Source organism: Hipposideros armiger, unplaced genomic scaffold, assembly GCF_001890085.2.
Source record: "Hipposideros armiger isolate ML-2016 unplaced genomic scaffold, ASM189008v1 scaffold_332, whole genome shotgun sequence".
In the NCBI taxonomy this organism is placed as follows: domain Eukaryota; kingdom Metazoa; phylum Chordata; class Mammalia; order Chiroptera; family Hipposideridae; genus Hipposideros; species Hipposideros armiger.
The window spans coordinates 147,070-171,928 of record NW_017731682.1 but is presented as its reverse complement, the minus strand read 5'-3'; the positions used below and the strand labels follow the sequence as shown (position 1 = coordinate 171,928).

The 24,859-nt window shown below is 47.7% G+C and overlaps 3 protein-coding genes across 6 annotated transcripts; 2 read left to right on the top strand and 1 right to left on the bottom strand.

The window, feature by feature from the left end:
- Window positions 1–352: 352 nt before the first annotated feature.
- On the bottom strand, window positions 353–20,142 carry RHNO1 (RAD9-HUS1-RAD1 interacting nuclear orphan 1). 2 transcript variants are annotated; one of them, XM_019660963.1, is made up of 4 exons: window positions 20,114–20,142; window positions 7,196–7,250; window positions 2,567–2,818; window positions 353–1,782 (listed from the first exon to the last, which is right to left on the bottom strand). In XM_019660963.1, exons 3-4 carry the CDS (start codon window positions 2,732–2,734, stop codon window positions 1,219–1,221), a joined length of 732 nt encoding a protein of 243 aa, XP_019516508.1. In that variant the 5' UTR covers window positions 2,735–2,818; window positions 7,196–7,250; window positions 20,114–20,142; the 3' UTR covers window positions 353–1,218. The 2 variants fall into 2 exon arrangements, with proteins under 2 accessions (XP_019516508.1, XP_019516507.1); XM_019660962.1 differs by lacking the exons at window positions 7,196–7,250; window positions 20,114–20,142 and adding an exon at window positions 5,901–5,932.
- FOXM1 (forkhead box M1) lies at window positions 1,443–17,975 on the top strand. The gene is made up of 10 exons (XM_019660961.1): window positions 1,443–1,490; window positions 8,018–8,566; window positions 9,182–9,333; window positions 9,522–9,590; window positions 10,629–10,820; window positions 11,697–11,825; window positions 12,656–12,700; window positions 13,351–13,420; window positions 13,607–13,782; window positions 15,978–17,975. The coding sequence occupies exons 2-10, from the start codon at window positions 8,065–8,067 to the stop codon at window positions 17,001–17,003; spliced, it is 2,361 nt and encodes a 786-aa protein (XP_019516506.1). The 5' UTR covers window positions 1,443–1,490; window positions 8,018–8,064; the 3' UTR covers window positions 17,004–17,975.
- TEX52 (testis expressed 52) lies at window positions 18,562–24,639 on the top strand. Of its 3 annotated transcripts, XM_019660967.1 has the most exons (3): window positions 18,562–18,677; window positions 19,731–19,886; window positions 23,884–24,639. In XM_019660967.1, the coding sequence occupies exons 1-3, from the start codon at window positions 18,606–18,608 to the stop codon at window positions 23,914–23,916; spliced, it is 261 nt and encodes an 86-aa protein (XP_019516512.1). In that variant the 5' UTR covers window positions 18,562–18,605; the 3' UTR covers window positions 23,917–24,639. The 3 variants fall into 3 exon arrangements, with proteins under 3 accessions (XP_019516512.1, XP_019516509.1, XP_019516511.1); XM_019660964.1 differs by lacking the exon at window positions 23,884–24,639 and having other exon boundaries at window positions 19,731–20,309; XM_019660966.1 differs by lacking the exons at window positions 18,562–18,677; window positions 23,884–24,639 and adding an exon at window positions 19,292–19,458 and having other exon boundaries at window positions 19,731–20,309.
- The last annotated feature ends 220 nt before the right edge of the window (window positions 24,640–24,859 follow it).

The following is a 24,859-nucleotide window of genomic DNA, read 5'->3' as shown; positions in this document are numbered from 1 at the left end:
TCCCAGGGGAGACAGCTGATATCATTCCATCAGGTCCCAGTCAGGCCGACGCCCCTGAGAGAGCTTTACAGATATCATTCCATCCGGCCTCAGTTTTCCGAGGCACTCTCTTGACTATAGGGTCAGAGGCTAATGCAGAGGGGGTGGTCTAAGAATCGGCTGTAAGGCGACACTCCAGAAAGGAAGTTTAGGAAAGCAGATGTACATTTTTCTATATTTTTGTGTTTTTTAAGAATGAATAACAATAGGAAATCTTTATATTTTAATAATTTATTTTAATAAAATGTCGCACCTTAACTGTATTTACTTAAAAATATAAATACTGTAATTATTTTCTGTGCATTTTCGACACATTTTGGAGAACAAACTTGAAATCAATTAACGCAGTGAAAAGGTTAATTACAATAAGCAGTATTCTCTGAAAAGTTTCCATGTTTATTTACATACATTTTAAACAGTTACCCCAATAAATCATTTTCCCACCTTATTTAATATTTACAGCTTTGGCTGGAAATAAAAAATCAAAACACAGCAAACCTGAGTAACTTACCTCCCTTTATCGCCCTGATCCTACTGTAGTCACTAAAACAGGGCTTGCTGCTTTCATCTAGCCTCTTCAGCACATGAGCCAAGGTTGCACAGGTGGCAGCTCAACTATAAAAAGTCAGAGTTTGCTTTGAGTGTTTTAGTTTGCTTATGAGGTCACTGCCAGAGGAAGCTGCCACTGATCCCAACAGGTTGGTACTCAAAAATGTGTAATGAATTAGTTTGAATGAGGTGATTAAAGGATAAATGAGTAGTGGTTAAAGTAAACAATTAAGAAAGACCTTTTGTGGAGGGAGCAGTATTGCCGCATTACTGGCAGTCAGAGTCAAGGTTCCCTAAAAACTTTCTGCAACCATTTATTTACAAACACATTTTAAACAGTTACTACAAGATATTTAAAATTTTTAAACAGTTAATACAAGAAAAATATAAAGTGAACTGTTTATACACTAAAAACTTTATGACAACATATTTTAAAAAGCAAATCTGGGAATTGAATTCCCTTATGACTCCAGGGCTCTAGTTAAAATATCTTTCTTCTATTGGTGTTATTGGTATTATTTCCATTTTATTCTATTGACGTACTCTTCCGTGAGCCAGAAAAGTGACGTTAGCAACTCTGTGAAAATCAGCAATCAATTTCTTGAGATTACTGATGTCTGAGAAATCCAGTCAATTTTTCACAAGGAACTGGCTTTTGCTCAGCTTCCCTCTCTCCCTGAGGTAAGTAAAGAGGTGTCGTCGTCTCCTCCATGTGACCTTTACCCCATACTTCTCCTCAGGAGTGTCCTTAACCAGAACAGGCCCAGGCTCTGGGCTCTCGGGAGCACTAGTACGAAGGGAGCCGTTTGGCAGGCTGTTTTCCCTCTGATCTGAGGGAACGAGCCCCTCCTGTACAGAAGATGACTCTGGAGTCTGGATATCAGGTGCAATGAATACGTAAGGTAAGTTTTGAAGTGCATGTGCTGACAGTTCCCCACAGCTGTGGGGACTGAACATTGGAACCAAGGGCCTTCCAGAAGTGTCCTTTTCTGATTGATTGAGGCACTCCCTGGTTAAGGGGATCCCAAGTGTGGCTGAACTGGTAGAAGACTGTGGACTCTCAAACGGTAGCTGTGGAAACTTGGAGGTGGTAGATTTTCTACTTGAATGTTTTGCCTGGTCTCGATGATGACGTTTCTGTTTCCGGTTGGCTGGGAACCAGCTTTCTCCTGTTGTATCAAACTGAGGTGATACCTAAGGATCACCAAAAAAAAAAAAAAAAGGTGAGGTGAGCTAAGTACCAAGTATAAACCTAAGGTAGGCAACTACATCTAATGACCAGCAACCAGAATCCTAAATGGAACCCACTACAGTAATGGACACTAAACAAAAATACCTGTCTAATGGGACAGTAATAGGAAGGGATATAAGATTTGGGCAATCTAACATTTAAGTTTCTTCTATCATGGAGCAAGTATTATGCTTCGTCTAAGCAATTCTGAACAAGTTATATTTATTAAGCACTCCTAAGCAGAGTTCATGCTTTTGTTATACTATTATACTTCCTTGACTTTTATAACTATAGTCTCTTCCCAGGGCTTTTGAAACTGTCAAAATATGACATTTGCCATTTCTGTGAGGTTTATTTGAGGTTCTATCTATTAACGAGTAAATAAGAGTACCTAGCTAACTACCTCTCATATGAAGCTCAGGAAACAATCTCATTTTCTACTATTGTAGTTCTGCCATTTATCTGGCTTTTTCACCCAGCTACTGGGTAATGAAACTTTTATACTAAATTCTTTCAGAGGAATGTGGGGGGAAGACCCCAATTCCAACCAACCCATGCCTCAGTTTGAATTTAGAAAAGAAGATGTATCAGAAGAGATGGCTGACGACAGACAGAAAGAGTATATTGCCTCCTTGTCTCTGCCCCCATGAATCTTATTCTTTGGAGGCCCTGGTTCAAGAGGCAGAAGAGTCAGTGTTCTGAGAAGTCTAACAGAGTAAAAGTCAAAGTACGAATCCCATTGCCTACCCAGGAAGTGATGGTGGCGTGGTCAATGGGCTTACTGGGCACAGGTCTAGTGTGGGTAACGGGAAGCCCTGGCGATCCATAGCGGTGTTTGGGGCCCTCCAGTGGCTGTTGGTGGAACAGCAGCTGGGCTTTCTGGGATGTTTGGCGGCGTTTTTTTCTGGGAGGCATCAATAGGTGAATGAAGAGCAGTTAGTAACCACATGGTGCTGGCTGTAGTCAGGTCCGGGAAGAGGCTACCACTCCAGCCCATGCCTGCAGAGACGAAACAAAAGCTCTTCCTCATACTTGGCCAATCAGTCCTACTATCAACTTACCACCCCCACCTCAAGGTTGTGGGGAGCACAGCATCCTATACCTGCACTACCACCTTAAAACACGGTAGTTCACATTCAACATTTGTTCAATGAACATGTATCGAGCATATGTTAAGTGCCATGCTGGGTGTTGGGAATTTAAAGATGAATAACCATTTATTCCAGGATCATTTATTGAGTATCAAGCACTTGCAGGGACAAAGAGATCATATGGTCCCTGTTTTCAAAGACTGGAGAAAAATCAAGAAGGATAAGGGGTTAGGCTGGCTGAGTGCTTTTTTAGATAAGGTTATCAGGGAAGGCCTATCTGAAAAAGTGATTTTGAGCAAAGACCTGAATGAAGGAGAACAAGCAAACAATAGAAAGATGTGAGCAAAGAATATTCCAGGCTGCAAGAATAGTAAATGCAGAGATCAAAAGGTGGGAATATGTCTGGCTCATTCAAGAAATGGTAAGGTCAGCATAGCTGAGCTGGAGAGTGGTAGATGAGAACAAGTTCATGTGACACAGGGCTTTATAAGCAAGATTAGGGACTCTGAATTTAATTATTCTTAATGTGATAGGAAGCCTCTGAAAGGTCCTGGACAGGGCAGTGACATAATCTGACTTATACTTTTTTTTTTTTTTAAGATTTTTATTGGGGAATTGGGGGATGGGAATAGTGCTGGGGAACCGGGGGAAGGGGAACAGACAAGCTGCTGTCGTTTTGTTCCTCAGTCCAGTTGTGGAGGACATCGCTTCACAGGCCCAAGTTGACACCATCATTGTGCTCTTCCCCGGCGAGGCCGATCAGTCGCCAGCCTCTGGACGGCCACTCACGCTGGCTGCCGGCCACACACGACAGCCCATGGCAACCCATTGCAGCAGGGGTTGCAGCCTACGCCGTCGCTGGTCGCTGGCGACTCACAGCAGCCCAGCTCCAGGTGGAGCTGTTGTTCAGCATCTTAGCTGTGGAGGGCAGTGTCACTGGCCCTCATATGTGGGATCCGAACCAGGGCCCTCTGGTGTCCCAAGCCAGCTCCCAACCCATGCGCCACTCGGCTGGCCCTGACTTACACTTTTAAAAGATAACTTGAGGTGCTTTGTGAAAAAAGGTGGGTTGGGGGAGGGGGATGAGAAAGGTTGCAAGAACCCAGTTAGAAGGCTATACTGCAGGAGTCCACCAGAGAGATGAGGGTAGGCAATGGCCACAGTGAGAAGTGTTGAAATTAACCAGTCTCAAATGGACACTACATTGTGCAGCAATCGGCTATGTTTCCCTGATCAACTCATTTTCCACAAAGATTATCTTAAAACTTTTCCACCTTTCTTAAAATTTTAGAACTCTCCTTCTCTCTCAACAAATGACCTTCTTTCCTTCTTCATAAAGAATACAGAAGACGTCAAAGAAAATACATTTTCCAGAATTCAAACATGCAAGCCAGCATATGTCTGCATCCATCCTCAATAATTAGAGGTCAGTAATTAGAGGTCAGTCCTTTTTTGCTATTCTAAGGCCTTTCCTCTGGCTGTGCTTTGGAGCCTTCCTCACTCTCTACACCTTTCTTAGGCAATTATCTGCTCACATTTCAATAATCACATAGACTTAAGTATTTATATATTCAGCTTAGAATTCTTCATACTCAGGGCCCATATATCCCGCTGTTTCCTTGACAGCAACTAGATGTCTCAATTGCACCTCAAACCCGTCACGTTTAAAACTGGATTCCTAATCATTTCCTCTGCAACTCCGCCACAAAAGTGATTATCTTCCAGGGTCCTTGCTCAGGGAACATCATCCATCATTCATCCAGTTATGTAGCCAGAAACCTTGACATTTTCCTTTCCCCTCTCCCATCCAACACAACACCAAGCCCTGTCAATTTTCCCTCTTAAACTTGTCTTCCTTCTCTCTTCCCTCTCTTCACCGTCTCTCTCTCCACACCACCCTTTAATTCCAACAATTCTTGCTGGGAGTATTGCAATAGCCTAACTGGTCTACCCCAATCCACTCTGGCCTCCCCACCCCCCACCCCCTGCAGAGACATCTTTTAAAATGCAAATCTAATCTTGACTCACTTCTTCTTAAAATGTTTGAGTTTTGGATAAGGACCAACTAACTCCTCAGTTATGACTAAGATCCTGCCTGTTTCCTCAGGTTCCTTCATCTCACACCACACTCCATTCAGGTCTCTTAGCTCACACTCCTCAGATACGCTTCAGCCTTTGTACTCACCATGCTCCCTCCTGCACCCCAGCTTTTCACACCTTATTCCCTTTGTTTTGAGAATTTCCTTCCCTTCTTTGCATAAAGGCATCAGATCACACACTTAGCTTTAGTTCATCAAAAAAGCCTTTCCTGACTTACCTAAAGCAAGAGCTCCTTATTGTAGATATTATCACCGATCTCTAATTTATCACCTCACAACTATAATTTTCCATTTGTTATTTGATTCTTTCAAAAGGGCTGTGCCTCCCCTGTCTTCCCATTAGACTAAGAGTAAGGAAAGAACCTCCTTTGCCACTCACTGTATCCTAGTAGGTGCTCAACAAAGTTTGTTGAGTAAATTAACAAAGTACTTTATTACATATAAAAAAGATTGGCTTTGACATGGGGGTGGATGAGACAGATCTGGACTTAAAGATTTAGGACTGAGGTCGGATTTGTGGTGTGTAATTTTTTTTTTTTAATGGAGGAAGCTTGAATAAGATTATATGCTGCCCTCAAAGACTCTCAGTCCAGTCGGGGGAACTAGACGATCGGTAGTTGGAAGTACAAGTCCCCCCAGTAAGGAAATCAACCAGGGTACACTTTGAAAAGGTGGGAAGACCCCGAGGAAGGCGTGGAGGAGGGTCCCTGGGATGATTAGGGAAGCGACTGGACCGCGCGCGGGAGAGCAGGCTGAAGGGGGCACAGCCGGTGCCGCCGTCACCCCAGGTCCCCAGCTGTCTCCGCTAGCGCGCCACCGCCGGGGCCCAGTCTGCATTCTCCCTGCCTCCCACGGTCGCTCCCTCCCCACGAGCCGGCCCAGCGGCCTTACCCGCCCGGCAGCGTCCCAGCCGCTGATCCCCTGGCCGCCGCCGCGTTCGAGATCAGAACGTGGAGACAAGGGCCAGCGCTGATTGGCGACGCTTCGTCACGTGACCTCAACGCTCCGCCGGCGCCAATTTCAAACAGCGGAACAAACTGAAAGCTCCGGTGCCCGACCCCACCCCCGGCCCCCAGCCCAGGACCCCCCTCCCCTCCCGGGATCCCCCGGGATTCCCCACCCCTCCCGCACCGCCGGGGACCCGGCCGGCTTGGCGCGAGTCCCCGTCCGGGACCCTGGCTCGGCCCCCAGGTTGAAGGAGCCCGGAGCCCGCCCTAGGAGCCACAGCCCAGCAGCTGCGGCGGCTGCAGCCGTGAGGTGAGCGGGAGCGGAGGAATGAAGGCCGAGACCGGGCCTTGGCGGAGGCAGGGAGCAAGGTCTCGAGTGCCGAGGTCAAGGGGTCCAGCAACAGGGCGCGGGACAGGAATGGAGGTTTGAGGTCACCCGGGAAGGAGGTCTGAGCGAGGGTGCAAACTTTTTCTGCATCCAACCCCCTGGCCTGCCCTCACTTCTTTCTCAAAGCACCCCTTGGCCTTCCCTGAAAGTTTGACCCCTGTACCCTGCCTTGCAGCCTCGGGAGGGCTGGGGTGGCCCACTTTCCTAGGCAGACTGCAGCTGGGATGAAGATTGAGCTGATTCTCCGTTAAGTCAAAGACAAACCTACCCACACACTCCCCTGCTTCCAGGCGTTCTCACCATTATACCACACTGCCTCCACTACACCATCTTAAAGGACCCTTTTGGTTCTTGAGAACCCTGCAAGGTTTCCCTGGTCAGCATGGGGGTGAGGTCAGTGGACTCACTCTGGACGTCTCCTGGGCTGGATAAAGTGTTGGCAATGATAGGAAGAGGCTGGTCAGAGAGTGGAAGGGAAAATTAAGCCTTAGACCAAAAAGATATCTTTTGGGAGTGGAGAGGGAATAATAGTATCTACTGATTGATGGGGGGAAAAGGGAGGCTTGCAGAGATATGAGGTGGAAGTAAAACTGAGATTTTAAATTAGAGGAAACCTAGATATAAAGGAAAGGGAGGAGGCCGATGGCAAATGTCATATGCATGTGACAGTCATTTTTAGGGAGATATCAGATCTAAAAAACAAGACAGCCCTCTGTCAAAGTACCTGTATTTAGATAGGATTACACACTTTTACATAATGGTAGAGTATTCCATATATCTATTAAAATCAACAAAGTACAAATTTTTTTAAAGATAAAACTATGTTTTTAGCATTACAAAAACCACCTTACCATATTGATGACAGTACATTTTAGTAGTCAGGAGATAGGAACTATAGTCTTGGTTCTGGAAAAGAAATTAAGTAATACAGTAACATGCTTAGAAAGTTAAAAAATATGAATAAGTACTAGAATGTCACTATATAAATATTTTGCAAATTGTGAAAGAAAAATGTACTTTTTAAAAATCAATGCAAGGATAATAGCCTGTGAAATGAATGGCACCCCTTACTGCACAATCTGCATGACTTTACCATGGGCCTCGAATTGAGCAGTTTCCCTTTTATCAGAGGTCTTGTGAACTGGGGATGGTTTATTCTGTGCTGTGGCAATAGTGCAATCGTACAATCTGCCTTTCTCCTCTGATGCTATTGGCACTGATCCTTTTACTTATAAACTATGGTGGTATAAAAATGTAAAAGCTGTAACCTAAAATAGATTATGGGAATCAGAGAGTTGTCAGGACTCCTAATTACCAAATGTCCTCCTATTCCAGCATTCCTGTCCCTACAGTCACTACAAATGATCTGGATTCTAGTAGGCAGATATTTCTGCGTTTTTGTAACTGTTGCACTTGTTTCTATAGCCAAACATTCCACATTCAGCCGAATCCCACTTTCCCTATTTGTATTGCTTCTGTTTATTTCAGCTTTAGCTCTCTTTAGTAGAACTCATCTCCTTATTGTTTGAGGTCTTTACAAAGGCCCAGGAAGCATTCACCTGGGCCTGTGGTCTCACGCTCCTGGTCATAGGAAGAGGAATGTCTCTCTCTAACAGAAACTCCTTCTCGGCCTAACAGATCTCTGACATCGTGCTGCTCCTTGCACTTTCCAGGGTCCCTGCTTGTGATTCTCAATGGAGAGTGAAAGCACAGATTCATAATGAAAACCAGCCCCCGTCGGCCACTGATTCTCAAAAGACGGAGGCTGCCCCTTCCTGTTCAAAATGCCGCAGGTGAAACATCCAAAGAGGAGCCGAAGAGACCCCCTGCCCAACAAGAGTCTGGTCAAGGGCAGGCCTCTAAGGAGGTGGCAGAGCTCAACTCTTGCAGGTTTCCAGCTGGGATCAAGATTATTAACCACCCCACCATGCCCAACACCCAAGTGGTGGCCGTCCCCAACAATGCCAATATCCAGAACATCATCACAGCATTGACCGCCAAAGGAAAAGAGAGTGGCAGCAATGGGCCCAACAAATTCATTCTCATCAGCTGTGGGGGAGCCCCCACTCACCCTCCAGGACCCCAGCCTCAAGCCCAAACCAGCAGTGATTCCAAGAGGACAGAAGTCATCACCGAGACCCTGGGACCAAAGCCTGCAGCTAAGGATGTGAATCTTCGAGGACAACCTGGAGCCCTTCCCGGGCAGAGATGGGAGAGCTGTGGTACGTGATCTGCCAGGCAAAGGGGGAGGAGCCCAGCTTTTCCTTGTTGGTTGCAAGGACTGCAGTCAGTCGTGTAAGATTCTTATATTAGACAGGCATCTAGGCCAAACCAGGGGAAAGTCTTGTCTTTCTTCATTCTGAAACCCTGACCCAGATCCTTTGGGCATTGTCCAAAGGGTTGTAATGATCATTTAACACTTCTATTGCCTTCTTTATATTGGAAAAGGATTTGTGTATTGTTTCTATTTGTCCTTCCCATTGACTGTATAAAGAAGTAGGAATCTTTGTCCATCTTAATAAAGGAGAAAACTGAAGTATGAAGAGGAAAAGTTATTTTCTCTATGCAGATACTCAGTAACTCCTTTATAAGGTTGCTTTGACTGATCTCTAGGCTCAGTGTGGCTTAGAGGGAAATGCAACTTGAACTATGCCCCTGAATTTCTCCTGAAATCCATAATGGGGCAGAGTACCTGAGGGCCGCAATAGATTCTGCCTGTGTTCCCTGTCCCTAAGGGTAAAGGTCTTGGAAAGGTGATCCCTAATCACCGACTTTGACAGGCCTGCTGGGCATCAGATCAGGCAGCTAAGTGGCGTCTTGAATTGTTTCCCCTCTAGCTGGCAGTGAGGCAGCAGGATGCACTCTTGACAACAGCTTGACCAACATCCAGTGGCTTGGAAAGATGAGTTCTGATGGACTAGGCTCCTGCACCATCAAGCAAGAGAAGGAGGGCAAGGAGAATCGTCATCTGGAGCAGAGTCAGGTTAAGGTGAACTGTTCTGTCATTCACTAGGGAAATCAGAGCCCGTGCAGAGAGCTTCTAAGAGGGGAAATGGATCACGTGGCCTGTGTGGCAGAAATGCTAGGTTCTGGTGTTAGCGCTTCACTTAGTGAGATTCGATTCTGTATAACTTTGGAGCTACCTTTCTGCCTGAGATCTTTCTCCCCTACCTGCAGGGAAATATTCTTGCGGGCAGATTCCTCTGGCTTCATTCCATCAGCACTGAATTTAGTACCCCACCCTCAGTAAGTATTCAGGAAATGATGAAGAGGTTTTAGTTTGGAAAGCCACTTAAACTTTAAAGGGCATCCCAACAGTATGAAAGGAATACAGCATTTTTCTAAGAAATACAGCGTCTTCTAAGAAAACCAGGTAGTTTTCTTAGAAGATACATCAATAGCAAATAAAGTAAGTGAGATGTGAATTTTAAATTCTTCTCCAGCAATCAAAATTGATTTGACCTGATTGTGTGGCCTGGGGTTGTTTTTCACAATTACCACACACCTTGATATACCCTTTAATCGTTCATTCCACAACCTTTAAAAGTAAAAATTTACATGGATGTGTACAAAAGTAAAAACTGAGTTGTTCACTTTGAAACTTGTGTACTTTTTATAAAGTTATTTATATAAATATATAATGTAATAAATTTATATTTATATAAATATATATTAAATAAATATAAACTTATAAATATGTATGTAAATGAAATAAAACTCAATATTTTAAAATGTGAATAATCAGATCCTTGCCTGAGACTTAGCCAAATGTGCGTTTTGCAGACATGCATCTGTCCTGTACTGTTGGAGATATTTCTCTCACACAGACATTGAAAGGAGATGGATTTATTCACATCACATCAGGAGTAGGAATAGAACCAAGACCTAGGTCTCTTGGCCCCCAGGTCTGAAAATGGGTATGGTTTTAGTGTAAAACCAATGCATTAAGAATCATAATATATACCTGAACTTTCCTGAGAGGTTTTCAACTAGCAAAAACTGGAGTTCTACTTATTATTGGGCAGTATCTTCCACAAAATGAATAAAGACAGACAAGTGGTTCTACATTGGCTGGGGACTGGATGGGATCATCTCTAAGATCCTTCCTAATCATAAGCTTTTATTCTATGAAATATTGGTCTCAGATGAATTGGTTTGTAGTGTGATTTTATGGGATACAAGGCTTCTCTATGGGATGTTCTTCGAGGGGGGCTAGAGGAGGTCTCGTGAACGCTACCATGTCGTTCCCTTTTCTCTCTCCCTCTGGCTTCTTACAACCCTCAGGTAGAGGAGCACCCAGGAACATCAACATCCTGTCAGGACTCTGTGTCCGAGCGGCCCCCATACTCTTACATGGCCATGATACAGTTCGCCATCAACAGCACTGAGAGGAAGCGCATGACCTTGAAAGACATCTACACTTGGATCGAGGACCACTTCCCTTATTTTAAGCACATGGCCAAGCCAGGCTGGAAGGTACTGTGTCCCAAACAATCAAAGTCAAGTCCACTCTGGCCTGACAGTGTGTCTACACAGATGTGCAGCAGTCAGTGTCTGCTGTGCTGAGGGAGAGTTAAATGCAAAGGATGCTAGAACTATAAACAGTTATATCTTTTGGACTATGACTTGATCCTGTTGAATCCAAGCAAAACCATCCATAAGCGCTCTGTAGCCACATCTGTCACTACCTAAAGTTTATGGGGGCTTTTCAGTGTAGCACTAAGTTCACTTTTGTGCTGCACTGAACAGCACCTGGAGTGACTAAGTGGCCTTATGAAAAGATCTTCTTTAAAAAATGCTGTCTGTGAGCCTCGTGATTCACCCCCGTAGATGTCACATGTTATTTCTAGAAGGCAGGGATTCTCTCTTCATTTTATTCATGGGAACACATGCCTGGGAGTCATTGCAACTCACACCACAATGTCAGCGCACAGTTCAGGTCCTCTGACAGATGCTCAACTCCAAGCCAAAGCTTTTTTGTTTGGCTCTCCCCACAGTAGAACTTCTAACTTCACACTCTTGCCGCAACTAAATTTCCTAGTTTCTTAATTTTTTTACTCATCTCTCTTGCTGTTGATCATTGCTTCACAGTCTCCTCTTTCCTAGTTGGTGTTTCCTTCTTCACAACAACCTAAGGAATGACCCCGGCCTTTATCCCCATCAGATAGACGGGTTTATGGCTGAGGTGGGCAGCTCTGCAGGGTGGAGGTCAGGGAAAGAGGTGGACACTTCACAAAGCCTGTGCTGGGTACCATGGGTGAGGCCTGAGGCTGATTTCCCCACAGGAAACATCAAAGGTGATGTTTCTGAAGCTAAAGTAGCTCATAACCGGTTGTCTTTCTTTCCTTTCAGAATTCCATTCGCCACAACCTTTCCCTGCATGACATGTTTGTTCGAGAGACGTCTGCCAACGGCAAGGTCTCCTTTTGGACCATTCATCCCAGTGCCAATCGCTACTTGACTTTGGACCAGGTGTTCAAGGTGAGTGTCCTGGTGTCTTCTGAATGGGGTCAGAGTTGGAGGTGGTCATATCCATCTCAGAAAGGAAACAAGTTGTCCTTGTGATGAGCTTACCTGATCAGGGCAGAGTTAGAAACCAGCCAGCCCATAGGTGATTTGCATAGAGTTCACCGGATTAAGTACAGTTGACAAATGCCAGATGACACACTTTGGTGCTAAACCAGGCCATGGAGAGTATTGCTTTGATCCAAATAGAGGACTTCACGGGGCAGTGTTTCCCTAACTGCCCTGTGGATAAGAGCTGCCTGGGATGCTCGTTAAAATACAGCTTCCCAGGCCCCTGTCTGGGGGCTTCTGATTCAGTGGGTCTGGGATGGGCCCAGAAATATGTGTTTTTAACAAGCACCTCAGGTGATTCTTACAGAGAAAGTCTGAGAAAACTTGTCTTAAAAAAGCCCTTTAAAGGCCGGCCAAGTGGCTCAGTTGGTTAAGAGCTCGCTCAAGAATGCAAGCTCTAAGCAACAGCAGTTCAATTTCCGGCCCGAGCTGAGCTGCCACTGAGCTGCCAACAGGTGGCAGGATGGCTCAGCTAAAATAAAAATAATAATAATAATAAAAAAATTAAAAAGCCCTTTAGCCTGGAGACCCAAAACCGAGCTAGCACTTAGAAGCAATTGCTTTGGGATTTCAGAGTGCCCATATGCTCCTAGCCGTCACCATTCTCCTGGGAGGGACAGTTGTCCAGGGTGGCCAGACAGGAATAGGTGTTTTTCCCAATGTGGTCAGACTGATTGACCGTGCTGGTGGTAACTTCATCTCGTTTCTCTCCCACAATGCATGACCGCCACCAGCCACTGGACCCAGGGTCTCCACAATCGCCCGAGCACTTGGAATCAGTAAGATTCTTTCCGTCTGGCTCGGGGCTTGGCCTTGTTTTCCTTTCACTGCTCAGCATGGCTTTAGTGGACAGGGACAAGACACCAAGCAGGGGAAGGGAGCCTGTGGCTGGGTGACTGCCAGCCCTAAATGCAGGGCACCCTGAGCTGCTGGGAGTGAGGCAATTTGTGAGTGCCACCTCATCTCCCCAGAAGGCGGGCTCATGCCCGCTTCTCGTCCCCCTCACATCAGGAAGGTGCACTGAGCAGAGCGGGTGTGGCAAGTGGACATGCCACGGGCCTGGTGCGTGCAAGACAGCGGCCAGGGTGCATGGCAGGGCCTGGCAGGGGCCTGGCAGGCGGCGGTGTTGCCTCTCATTTGTCGCCCTGGCTTTTCTTTGCCACTCACAGAGCTCCATGCTTTAGCATCCCTTGGGGGTGGTGAGGACACATGGATGAGTGCTGAGACCATCTGCCACCACACATCTGTGTGCTGTCCACCTTTGCCCCTAACTTTGGCGGCAGTGCCCACCTGCAACCTCCCAGAGCAGCTTCCATTTCTGGGCTGTCGGTTAGCTCAGTGCACGGTGCCAGAGCAGCCAGTGGGTGCCCCCACCTTCTCCCTGCCTCATTAACCAGGGTTTCTTTCTCTCCCTGTCTGCCATATGCAGCAGCAGAAACGACCCAATCCGGAGGTCCGCCGGAACGTGACCATCAGAGCCGAACTCCCACTGGGCGCACGTTAGTATGGGAGCGTGGGCTTCAGGCCTGACCCTTGTTCTGGGCGCATGGCTTTAAGGGGTCAGACTCCGGATTCTGTGCTCAGCTCAAAGGGGTCTGAGCCCAGAGAAGGAGAGCACAGCTCCTGGGGTTGAGAGGGGGTATGTCCCTGGACCCCTGCCCCTCATCACTCCTATTTCCTCCCAGGGCGGAAGATGAAGCCACTGCTCCCCCGGGTCAGCTCGTACCTGGTGCCCATCCAGTTCCCGGTGAACCAGCCCCTGGTGTTGCAGCCCTCGGTAAAGGTGCCATTGCCCCTGGCAGCTTCCCTCATGAGCTCAGAGCTTGCCCGCCATAGCAAGCAAGTCCGTATCGCCCCTAAGGTGAGTGGCTTCTGCTTTCCTCTGAGGATGAAAAGTATAACGCACTTTGCTGAATGATCCTTGAGAAGCTTATAAATCTAGTTGGGGAGACGAGGCATAAATACAGAGGAAAACTTAATTATAAAAGCTAAAAAGGAATTTGGATTACAATGTAATGGTGTCAGAAGGCCCATGAACACCTGACCAGTTTATAAGAATTCAGACAAGGTGATGATGATAGACGGGCTGGGAGGGTTAGGGAAGAGTTTGCAAGGGAAGTAGGTCTTAGAAACAAGTGGATTTAGATAAGCAAACAGGTGTGGAGAGAGTATGGAGGCAGGAAATGCCAGTTTGTAGCCAGTAATAGTGGAGGGAATGGGTCAGTCTAGCTCAGCGTTTCTCAGCCTCGGTACTGCTGACATTTAGGGCTGGATTACTGCTGACATTTTGCTGGGGGTGAAGGGGTGCTGTCCTGTGCACTGAAGGATGTTTAGGGACATCCCGTGTCTCTTCCCCTAGAAGCCAGGAGCCCTGCCCCACCCCCAACCTCCCAGGGATGGAATCACCCCTTGATGGCACATCACTGGTCTAGTTTGAGGGGAAAGTGAGGAAAGTAGTTAAGGCCACACTGCGATGGGCTGCCAAGTCTGGACTTAACCTCTGGAGAAGGTTTTGAGAGCAGGAGCTGACCTATAACAAAGTAGGGGAAAAGGCCCCGCCCCTCAGTGAGATGGAAATAGCACGGGCTCTGGAGTTTAGAGAGGCTTGGGTTTGCTTTTGTTTTATTTAAAAAATATTTTTAAAATATATATAAAATTATACGTATCACTATATATAATTTTACATACAGGTATCAATGTGATCGTAGCATGTATGTGTATTGATTTTGTTTTAATGCAGTCTTTCTCCTCCTCCTTTTTGTCTCCCCTCCATTTCCCCTTCACCCACATCACCCTTGCTCCTCAAGATAACCCATATTGACAATTTAGTATGCTCTCTTCCATACTTTGTCTATGCTGTTAGTATAACAGACATACATATATAGCCATAGCCATTTTATATATTCACACACAACACAGACCATTGAAAATGGGATCATATTACACACTTCTGCTTCATGGAAATTCTTCTAAATTACTTGGCATAGCTCTAATTCATTGTCTTTTAATGGCCACATAATATTCCATGGTGTGGCTATGCCATAATTTTTCCAACCATTTCAACTTTTATGGGCACATTTTGTTTCTAGTTCTTTTGCCTTATGAACAACACTGCAATAAATACCTTTGCGAGTAGCTTTCTTACTAGTGCTTTTATGTCTGTAGGATAGAGTCCCAGACATGAGATTGCTGAGTGAAGAGGGATTTTAAATTTTACTAAATATTGCTAGATTGCTTTTCAAAAAAATCTGTGATAATTCACATTTCCACCAGCAAGGTATGACAAGACCTGTGTCTTTCTTTGATAGCAATTGGTGATATTAATCTTTTTAATATTTGCTCATCTAATATGCATAAATGATGTCTCCATAAACTATTTCATCTTTCTTTGCTTAGCAGTAAGTGTGAGCACCTTCTCATTATATTTGGTCACTTGGCATGGTTCACTATGAGATGTTTATTTATGGACGTTGTCCATTTTTCTACAGGGTTTTGTTAATATTTTGTGGGAGTTCTTTGTTATTAAAATATTAACCTTGTCTTTTATGCTGAAGATTTTTTTTACTTCTATTGTTTGTTTCTTAATTTTGTTTATGGTATCTTTTGCCACCATAAGATATTACATTTTTATATAGTCAAATATGTTTTGCTTCTCTTTTACAGCTTCTGGGTTTCCAGTCTTGGTTAAGAAGGTCACCCCCACCCTCAGATTGTACATGTAGTCTCCTAGATTCTCTTTCAGGATTTGTATGGTTTTCATTTTTCTGTTGTCTTTGTGTATGGTATAAAATAGACATCTGATTTTATTTTATTTCAGATAGATAATGATTATGCCAGCACCATATTAAATGCTCTCTCTTTTCCCCCTGGAATTGAACTACCACCTTCATCATATATTCTCGTATTTAGTAGTTTTTAAGACTTTGAAAAGACAAAAAGAGGATCAGTAGCAGCGTGTCACTTACTTTAGTCATGATTTTGTGTCCTGCCTGGTGACTGGGTTGCATCTCGAGGCTTCAAGAGCTCCCTTCCACCTTGTCCCTGCTTGCCTTTCAGATGCTGCTGGCTGATGAGGGGGTAGCCCCTCTGCCCACTGCAGGACCAGTGAAAGAGGAGAAACCCCTGCTTGGAGAAGGGCTGTGCCCTCTGCTTTCAGTTCAGTCCATCAAGGAGGAAGAAGTCCAGCCTGGGGAGGCAATGCCCCACTTAGGGCGGCCCATCAAGGTAGAGAGCCCGCCCCTGGAAGAGTGGCCCTCGCCATGCCCATCTGTCAAAGAGGAGCTGTCTCAGTCCTGGGAGGACTTGTCCTACTCTCCCACTCCAAGGCCCAAGAAGTCCCACAGTGGGCTCAAGTCCCCAGCCCGGTGCGTCTCAGAAATGCTCGTGATTAAACGAAGGGAGAGGAGGGAGATGAGCCGGTCTCGAAGGAAACAGCACCTGCTGCCTCCCTGTGTGGATGAACCCGAGCTGGTCTTCTCAGAGGACCCTGGGACTTCGCGACGAGCCCCAGAGCTCGCTCTCCCCTCAGAGTCCTCTGCGCCTGCCTCCCAGCTTGTCTACTCCCAGGGGGAGGGAGGACCTTTCAAGACACCCATTAAGGAGATGCTGCCCATCTCCTCTACCCCAAGCAAATCTGTCCCCCCCTTGACCCCTGAATCCTGGAGGCTCACACCCCCAGCCAAAATTGGGGGGCTAAATTTCAGCCCAGTACGAACCCCCCAGGGACCCTTTGGCCCCTTGCCTGACTCTCTGGGGCTGACAGATCTCAGTACCACCCCACTGAAAAATATCCCCCTCTTTGACTCACCCCGAGAGCTCCTCAATTCCGAGCCCTTTGACCTCACCTCTGACCCCTTCAGCAGCTGTTCCCCTTCAGATATGGAAGTCCCCAAGCCAGGCTCCCCGGAGCCACAGGTTGCCAGCCTTGCAGCCAACCGTTCCCTGACTGAAGGCCTGGTTCTGGACACAATGAATGACAGCCTCAGCAAGATCCTGCTGGACATCAGCTTTCCTGGCCTAGAGGAGGACCTGCTGGGCCCTGACAACATCAACTGGGCTCAGTTCATCCCTGAGCTGCGGTAGAGACCTGACCTTACCCTTGCTGCTCAAGCTATCACTCTCCTGGGCACTCATGGAGCTGGGCCGTCCAAGGCCTCTGAGGAAGGACAGCAGGCAGGGACTGTTCACTCCTTGAGCCCCACCTTGCCTGGTCATGCCCAGGCAGACGTCACGCCAAAGCTGCCGCTGGGCCCTCTGCAAGCAGCAAGGCCCTGGTGACTGGTCTCTGCTACCCTGTGCTCCCCGAGAGGACCTGAGTCCTAACTCTCCCTGTTATAGCTAAGAGCAAAGACAAGGGTGAAACAAATTAGGAATTCCTCAAACTTTGAGTTCTATGCCCAGCAGTCTCTTACGTTCCCTTCTTTTTGCAGGGGGCCCCTTGTAAATAGTGTATATTCTCCAAAAGTATCCTCTAATTATAAATGTAAGCTTATTTCTTTAGATCATTATCTAGAGACTGCCAGAAGGTGGGTAGGATGACAGCGGTTTCAGTTGGCTTCTGTTCCTTGCTTTTAGTTCCTAGAGAAGGGGGCACCTGCAGTACACGGTTTCTTCCAGGCCCAAGGTACCTGCCTCAAGGGTCCTTTACTGTAGGCCCCCAGACAAGCGGATCTGCTTGCCAGGGTCCCTCACTGCCCCTCCCTCCCACCTCCTCCTGTTTCCAAGTCAGCTTTCCCACAAGAAGTCCTGGTTAAGAGGCCTCTTGTGATGGGTGGAGTTGAATTGGGGGTGGGGGATGGATCCATCTAAAGCAAAGAGTGGGTGCCCAGATATGCACCCATGAGATGTTTCTCTGATAATGTCCCTAATCATGCCAGAGAAACTAGCATCGATGAGAACTTGGCCCAAGGCTTGAGAAGGCGGAAAGGGCCCTTAACCACCTGGCTTCCTTAGCTTGTACCGCAGCTTTGCAAAGAGCCACCCTGGGCCCCAGCTGACCACATGCATGTGAGCCAGCTCCAGAACACTACTGTAACCACTACTCAATAAAATCCAGGGTGGAAACGCTGGTCTCTGTGGTGTCTCGGGTGTCTGGTCCCTATGGCATAAGGAGGGGGTGGAAAAGAAGATGGGTGGTGATAAAGATGGTGGTAATGGGGAGGAGGCAAGGCCTGAAGCCAACATGAAGAAGCACTTGAAGGAGAGTGCAAACGCCTTTAGCATAGATCACCTGTCTCACACCCTGCACAGGAACACAGCCTTTCTAACAGAAACTGGAAGCTTTCCCGATGCTGGTCCTGCTCAGCTAGTCCCCAGTGAAGGAAAGGCCTGCATAGGGGCAGACTTCACAGAACACTGGGAAGGACGGGCCCACTTACGGGTCCCTCATGACCACCTCCACCCCTAACCCAAGGCCTGGAATCCAGCCTGCCCTGCTCTGCGCCCCAGGCCTTCCTGGCAAGTCCCCAGAAGCAGCTCCCTTTACCTTCTTTTGCAGTCAAAACTTAAAAGCCCCATCTCTTGCCTGTCTCACCTGAAGCTGCCAGGGCTCAAGGGACTAATGAGCCCTCCTCCCTGTGTCACCACTCAGGAAGCATCACCATAGCAACCCCAGCAGCAAACAATGCTGCCAGTAAGACCTTCCCTACAGAGCTGCCCCTCCCAGCTATCAGGCTCAGAAGAAAAATGGCCTGTAACCCACGAAGATCACCCAGAGGGCGGAATAATCCATCGCATGCCAGGGAACATTTCCTGCAGGTACGGGGCCAAGCCTCACCACCTCTGGGTCTAGTGGCTGTCCCCCTGGGGTGAGCCAGGCTTTCTCCAGGACAGTCATGAACTCAGCTGTCTCCCTCTCTTAGTCCTATGAAGCTCAGAACAGTGGAGAGGAGGTGCCAGGTTACCACATCTTCCAGACCCACCCACTGGGATGGTCACACAGAAATGACTTAGGGGACCTGGCCCAAGAAACAAGTGACTGATGCACCTAGAAAAGTCCTAGGAGTGGACTGGAGGGAGAGGCATCTTCGAAGAACGTATTTAGTATCATGAGTAACACAGACAGACAGATGGCCTAGGTCCCAGCTCTGCCACTTATTCTGGCACTTTAGGGGAGTTATTTACATCTTGCTCTTTGTATGTTTGAAAAGGGGACCATAACCACCTGCTCATAGGGCTGTGAGGGTTAAACAAGATGGGATGAGTGTTTAGCAGAGTGTTAGTGCATATTCGCTACTGTTTATTTCATGGGGGGTGGAGCCAAGAAAAGGGAAGGGACCAATTTCTAGATGCTTTCTATATTTGCTTGTATTTTAATGAGAAGTGAGGGTAACATACCAATGACAGAGACATGAGTCATACGAGGAGTCTAGGCTAGAAAAGCACTCAGCCCCCAAGCTCTGGAGAAAGACTTCCCTTCTTCACTGGGCTTGGTAAGGCGCGTTTTCCCAAGGATTTCCTTGGGCCTGAGGTGCCCTGTTAGGAGCACCCGCTCCTGGGCGGGAATGTGGGGGCACCACCATGGACAGGATGGGTGAAGGTAAGGAGTGAAGAGTGAGGGAATTCAGGTTTAGGAAAGAGGGTGGGAAATCAAAGATGGAAAGAGAACAAAAGGTGAGAAGTTCATGAGAATAATACAGAGCGGTCATAACTTTTGACAGGCAGGGCAGGAACAGAGGCGTGGTTCCCTGCCGGGCCATCAGGGTGCTGATGGGAACCCTGGGTCTGGAGGAGGCTGGCAGCTTGTTTCCTCTGCCGCTGCTCCTGGAAGAAGAGGCAGAGTGCCCCCAGGCTCCCTTTGTCTCTCCCTAGATGGTGGAGGCCAGTGAGTCCCTCCAGGCCCACCACACGTGCCCTCAGTGTGAGTTCTTCCTCCCGGATGAGCCCTGGGAATGGCCTGGCTTCACCCGACAAGCCTACCACCAGCTGGCCCTGAAGAGACCACCCTGCACAGACATGAAGTCCAAGGTACACCACCGCCTAACGCACCCTTGGAAGGATATGACCGAGCACACGTGGGGCTTTCACACGTGGCTTGACGTGGGGCGCTTGCCAGCCACTTTTCCCACCAGGCCCGACAGGCCCTATGACAGTAATGTCTGGCGCTGGCTGACGGACTCCAGGGCCCACTGCCGCCCTCCCGCAGAGCCCCCCATCCCCCCTCCCTCCTGGATGGGTCAAAACAGCCTTCTGACCTTCATCTGCTGCAGTCCTCCTATCTTCTTGGATGTGAATAGGAAGAGCCAGGTGATTTTCAGGACAGTGAAGGAACTAAGAGAGATGGAGAAACTCAAGCTAAGGAGTGAAGCAAGGGCACCTCCACTTGATGCCAATGGCAACATCCTGCCCCCAAAGAACTTCAAGAAGTAAGAGGTGCTCCTTCCTCATGGAGCTCACCCACCTACCCATATTCAGGTGACCCCTCCCTCTCTCTGCTTCCTGTTTCTGATATCTAACTTGGTACGCTAACCTTCCCACCTCTGGTCACCTGAAAACTAAACCCTGTTCTGAATGTAGCTGGAGGGAAGGGATGGAGGCCAGGGAAGGACAGCCAGGAGAGGGGCTCAATTATTTAACTAAAATTAAGGGGACACAACCATGTCCTTAACACCTGCTAGGCCCTGGGGATACTGAGAAATGTCATTCAGTCCCTGCCTTCAGGGAGCTTATGAAAGGCAGGTACCTACCTACGTACATGCCTAGAAAGAAATCTATCAATACAAGCCCACACGTGCTAAGTCCCCAAAGTGTGAGACACAGGATGGGTGTTGTAAGGACGTCAGTTATTAATGGAAAAAGCTGAAAGCTGGAGTCAGAGGCTTGGATTAGAGTCCAGACTGTGTCCCTTTGGCAAATTGTTTAGTTTTTCCAGACTCAATTCCATTGTTGATTGTTGATAATTATCCACAAAATAGGGATGGTAAAAACCATGCCTACCTCAACAGGCGAAGATAAAGTGGCTTAATGAATATACGAAAGCACTGAACAAAACGTAGATGTTATTACAGAAATTCAGCCGAGGGAGGGAGGGAGGGATGGCTGTGGGCTAGAGCATCCTCCCAGGAAGGCTTCATGAAGAAATGGATGAAGACTGGAAGGGTAGGAAGCCTTCAGAAAGGCAGGAAAGAGGGCTGGAGAGTCAACTGGGTTGAGCAGAGACAGGAATGTGAAAGGAGCTATTCGAGAACCCCATAGTTCTCCCCTCCTTGCCCACCGTGGGAACTCACGGATATTGCCATACTGGGTCCTGTCCAGGCACTGAGTATGAGTGGCCGGAAAGGAGGAAAGGAATAAGGAATGGAATGTCTCAAATTCCAATCCCAAGGGCATTAACAGGAGCACTGAGAGGTTGGAGGGGGAGGCTGTGGAGATCTGTAATCTTAAAAAAACAATGCCAACAGTTGGTGATTTTGAGGGATGGCTTTTTAGGACCTTGGCTTCTCTCTACTGTCCCTGCAATGAAGATGATTGATGGCTAATATGGGCCAACACTAAGCACACAAAGGTGAAGACTTAGATCACCCCTCAAAAACATAGTCAAATGATAGTGCCAGATGTTGTTCTAATCACTTTAACTGTATTATTTCCTCTGAATAGAAACTATTATTATCAACCCCATTTTGCAGATGGGGTATCTGAAGTACAGAGACTCAACTATCTTGCTTATGATCACACAGCCGATGAGTGACAGATTTGAACCCAGGGAGCTCAGCTCCAGAGCTGCATTCTTACCCACTATGCTCCACTCCGCTCTTGTCTGATTAGGGAATCAGACAAGTTCACAGTCACTTCTAATAGAACAGAATGGTCTATAAAGGCAGTACAGTAATACCTCGGTTTGCGAGCATAATTCGTTCCGGAAACAAACTATTCGTATTGCAAGACATCACTGGTTTACCAAGTTAAAATGTATTATTAGGTTTAAAATGTATTATTAGTTTGGTGCAAAAGTAATTGTGAGTTTTGCCATTACGAATAATTACTTTTGCACTGACCTAATAGAAATGTGTGCTCGTCTTGCGGAACACTCGCAAACCAAGTTACTCGCAATCCAAGGTTTTGCTGTATAAGAAAAGACAATTAGCCATAAAAGGCACTCAGCACAGTGCCTGGCATACAGTAATGGTGTGTGATGGCAGGAGCAGCGTGGCCTCTGGGGTCAGGCAGGTCCAGGTGGGACTCTACCTAGCTCTATCACAAACTCGCTACACAACCTGAATCTGCTCAAACTCTTTGAGCCTCAGTTTCCTTGAGTATGTATTGGACACAGTCCATGCAGGGTTTTTAGAAGATTCCTAGGCACAGTGCCTGGCATATAGAAGGGGCTCTATAAATCGTGTCATTATTAGTACAGCGTCTCCACAAGAGAAAGAAGGATCCTGGTTTCGCTTATTGCTGCTGTAGGCCCAGCTCCTAGAGCAGGAATGAAGGCATGAGTCTCAGACAAGGCTTTGCTATTCGCAGAGGAGGAGGTACTTGAGCTGGCCCTTGAAGGATGTGTACAAGTTCACCAGGTGGGAACAAGAAAGAGCGGTGAGAGCAAAGGCCCACCCAGCCCTGTTGTTCCACTTGAGCAGCTCTATTAGGAGTTAAAGTAATTGTGAAAATGGCTCTAGATCCATGAGAGAGCACATTGGGAGCATGAGAGACCCAGAGGACTTCAGACAAGGTCTAAGCCTCAAGGTGCCCATGATCTTGCTGGGAAATAGAACAATTTATATACTCGTAAACCCAGTCATTCTCTGGTCTGGTAGTACACTAGGGCCTCTGTAGAAAAATGTTGAGGTTTGCGCCCCACCCGGGAGATTCTAACTTACCTGGCCTGGGAAGGCAGGAAGGGCAGCCTGGGTACTAGTATTTTGAAAAGCTGCTGAGGGTGGTTCTGACATGCAGCCTGGCCTGAGAAACTTTGATGTAAACCAAAGACAAGAAATGGGGATATCTTCTGAACCAGGGGCAAAGCACGTTGAGCCCCAGGAACTTTGCCGCTATTCAACTATGGTTTTTAAAAAGTCAATTTCAGGCCGGCTGAGTGGCTCAGCTGGTTAAGAGCTCGCTTGGAAGCACCAGCTCTGAGCAGCAGGGCTGTGGTTCGGATCCCACATTGAGGGCCAGTGACACTCGCCCTCTACAGCTAAGATGGTGAACAACAGCTCGACCTGGAGCTGGGCTGCTGTGAGTCACCAGTGATGGCAAAGGCAGCAGCAGGGCTGCAGTGGGCTGCCGTGAGCTACGTGAGTGGCCAGCAGCCAGTGAGCTGCCGGGAGCCGCTGTGAGTGGCCAACCAATGACCAGCGACCGATTACCTCACCCGGGAAGAGCGCAATGATGATACCAACATTGGCCAGTGAAGCAACGTCCTCCACAACTAGACTGAAGAACAAAAGGACAGCAACTTGTCTGTTCCCCTCCCCCCAACTCCCCAATAAAATCTTTTAAAAATAAATAAATAAATAAAAATAAAAAGTCCATTTCCCACAGTTGAACTTAGTACAACAGGTCTGTAGAAGAGGGAACCATCAGACCAGGTGTCGGGAGGCAGCAGGTCAGAGCGGGAAGGGCTCTTGGATAGCATCACATTCCCCAGTGATGAGAAGGAGACTTGCGCTGAGTTCACTCTCCTTCCCACCAGCACTGCATTAGTGGAGGAGGTGGGGCTTGAAGGATAGATAGAATCTGGATAATGATATGACCTACGATATGTCAAAAGGCTGGAAGATTGACCAGATAAACACAATTATTCTGGCCTAATGCAAACACGCACACACAGGGTACAGGCCATTTGGAATAGATCAATGTCCAATTAGGAAAAGAGAAGGAAGGGATTCCCCACACCCTGTCGCTCACTAGCTTGTGGAAGGCAGCAACATGGCGCTCTCCCACCTCACCCCCCCTACCCCCGCTTCCACCATACCTGATCTCTCCTTTGACCTCTCTGTTCTCTCCACACCCTCTCCCCCCACAGGTACCGACACATCTCAACTGGTGGGAGGTTTGAACCCCTGGGCCTCCAGCTCCTGCCCAACCCACTTCCCAGCGATTCTGCCAGGAGCTGGCCGTGCCCCAACCCTCTGCCTCATTACCAGGAGAAGGCGCTAAAGCTGGCCTTGCTGCCCAGTGCACCCCTGGGCCAGGACCTCGTGAGCAACTACCAAACCCTGATAGTGGATAGGGCTGCCTTGCCCCTCCACCATCTCTCCAAGGCACAAGCCTTAGCGAGGAAGAGAAAGAGAAGAACTGGACACACCTAGAAAAGCTTCCGGGTGAGCGGAGACCATGGTGGGCAGACAGACTCCCAGGCGCCAGTGTTCTCAACCAACGTGTCTTTAGCAAGAAGCCTTTGGGGTGTCTGAAGGACTCTGGCTTCTGCAGAACATAGCCTCTCCACCATCCCCCCAACTTCAAGCCACCTCTGTAGCCCAGGCTCCTCAAGAATCTACTGAAACCTTAAATTGTTATCTGTCCTCCTTGGAGGACTCTCTCATAGCAGGTGGGAAGACTGAGGGGTGGGTAGAGCAGAGAGAGCAGAAGGGGGATCCAGTTCCTAGGAACAGAACGGGGAGTGGGGAGGAAGACCGTGTGTGTGTGTGTGTGTGTGTGTGTGTGTGTGTGTGTGTGTGTGAGTGGGGGAAGAGGCGCTGTAAGAAATGTAGTCAGAAGTTACCTCTAGGGCCTGCCGAGTGGCTCAGTTGGTTAAGAGTTAGCTTAAGAGTGTGAGCTCTGAGCAACAGGGCCACTGGTTCAATTCCCACATGGGCCAGTGACGCTGCACCTGAGCTGAGCTGCCACTGAGATGCCAACAGGTGGCAGAATGGCTCAGCTGGTGAGAACACGTGCTCCTAACAACGAGACTGCCTGTTTGATGGTGGGCTATGCCCGCCCGCAACTAAGATTGAACTCGGCACCTTGAGCTTAGAGGCCACAAGCTGCTGACGGGCAGC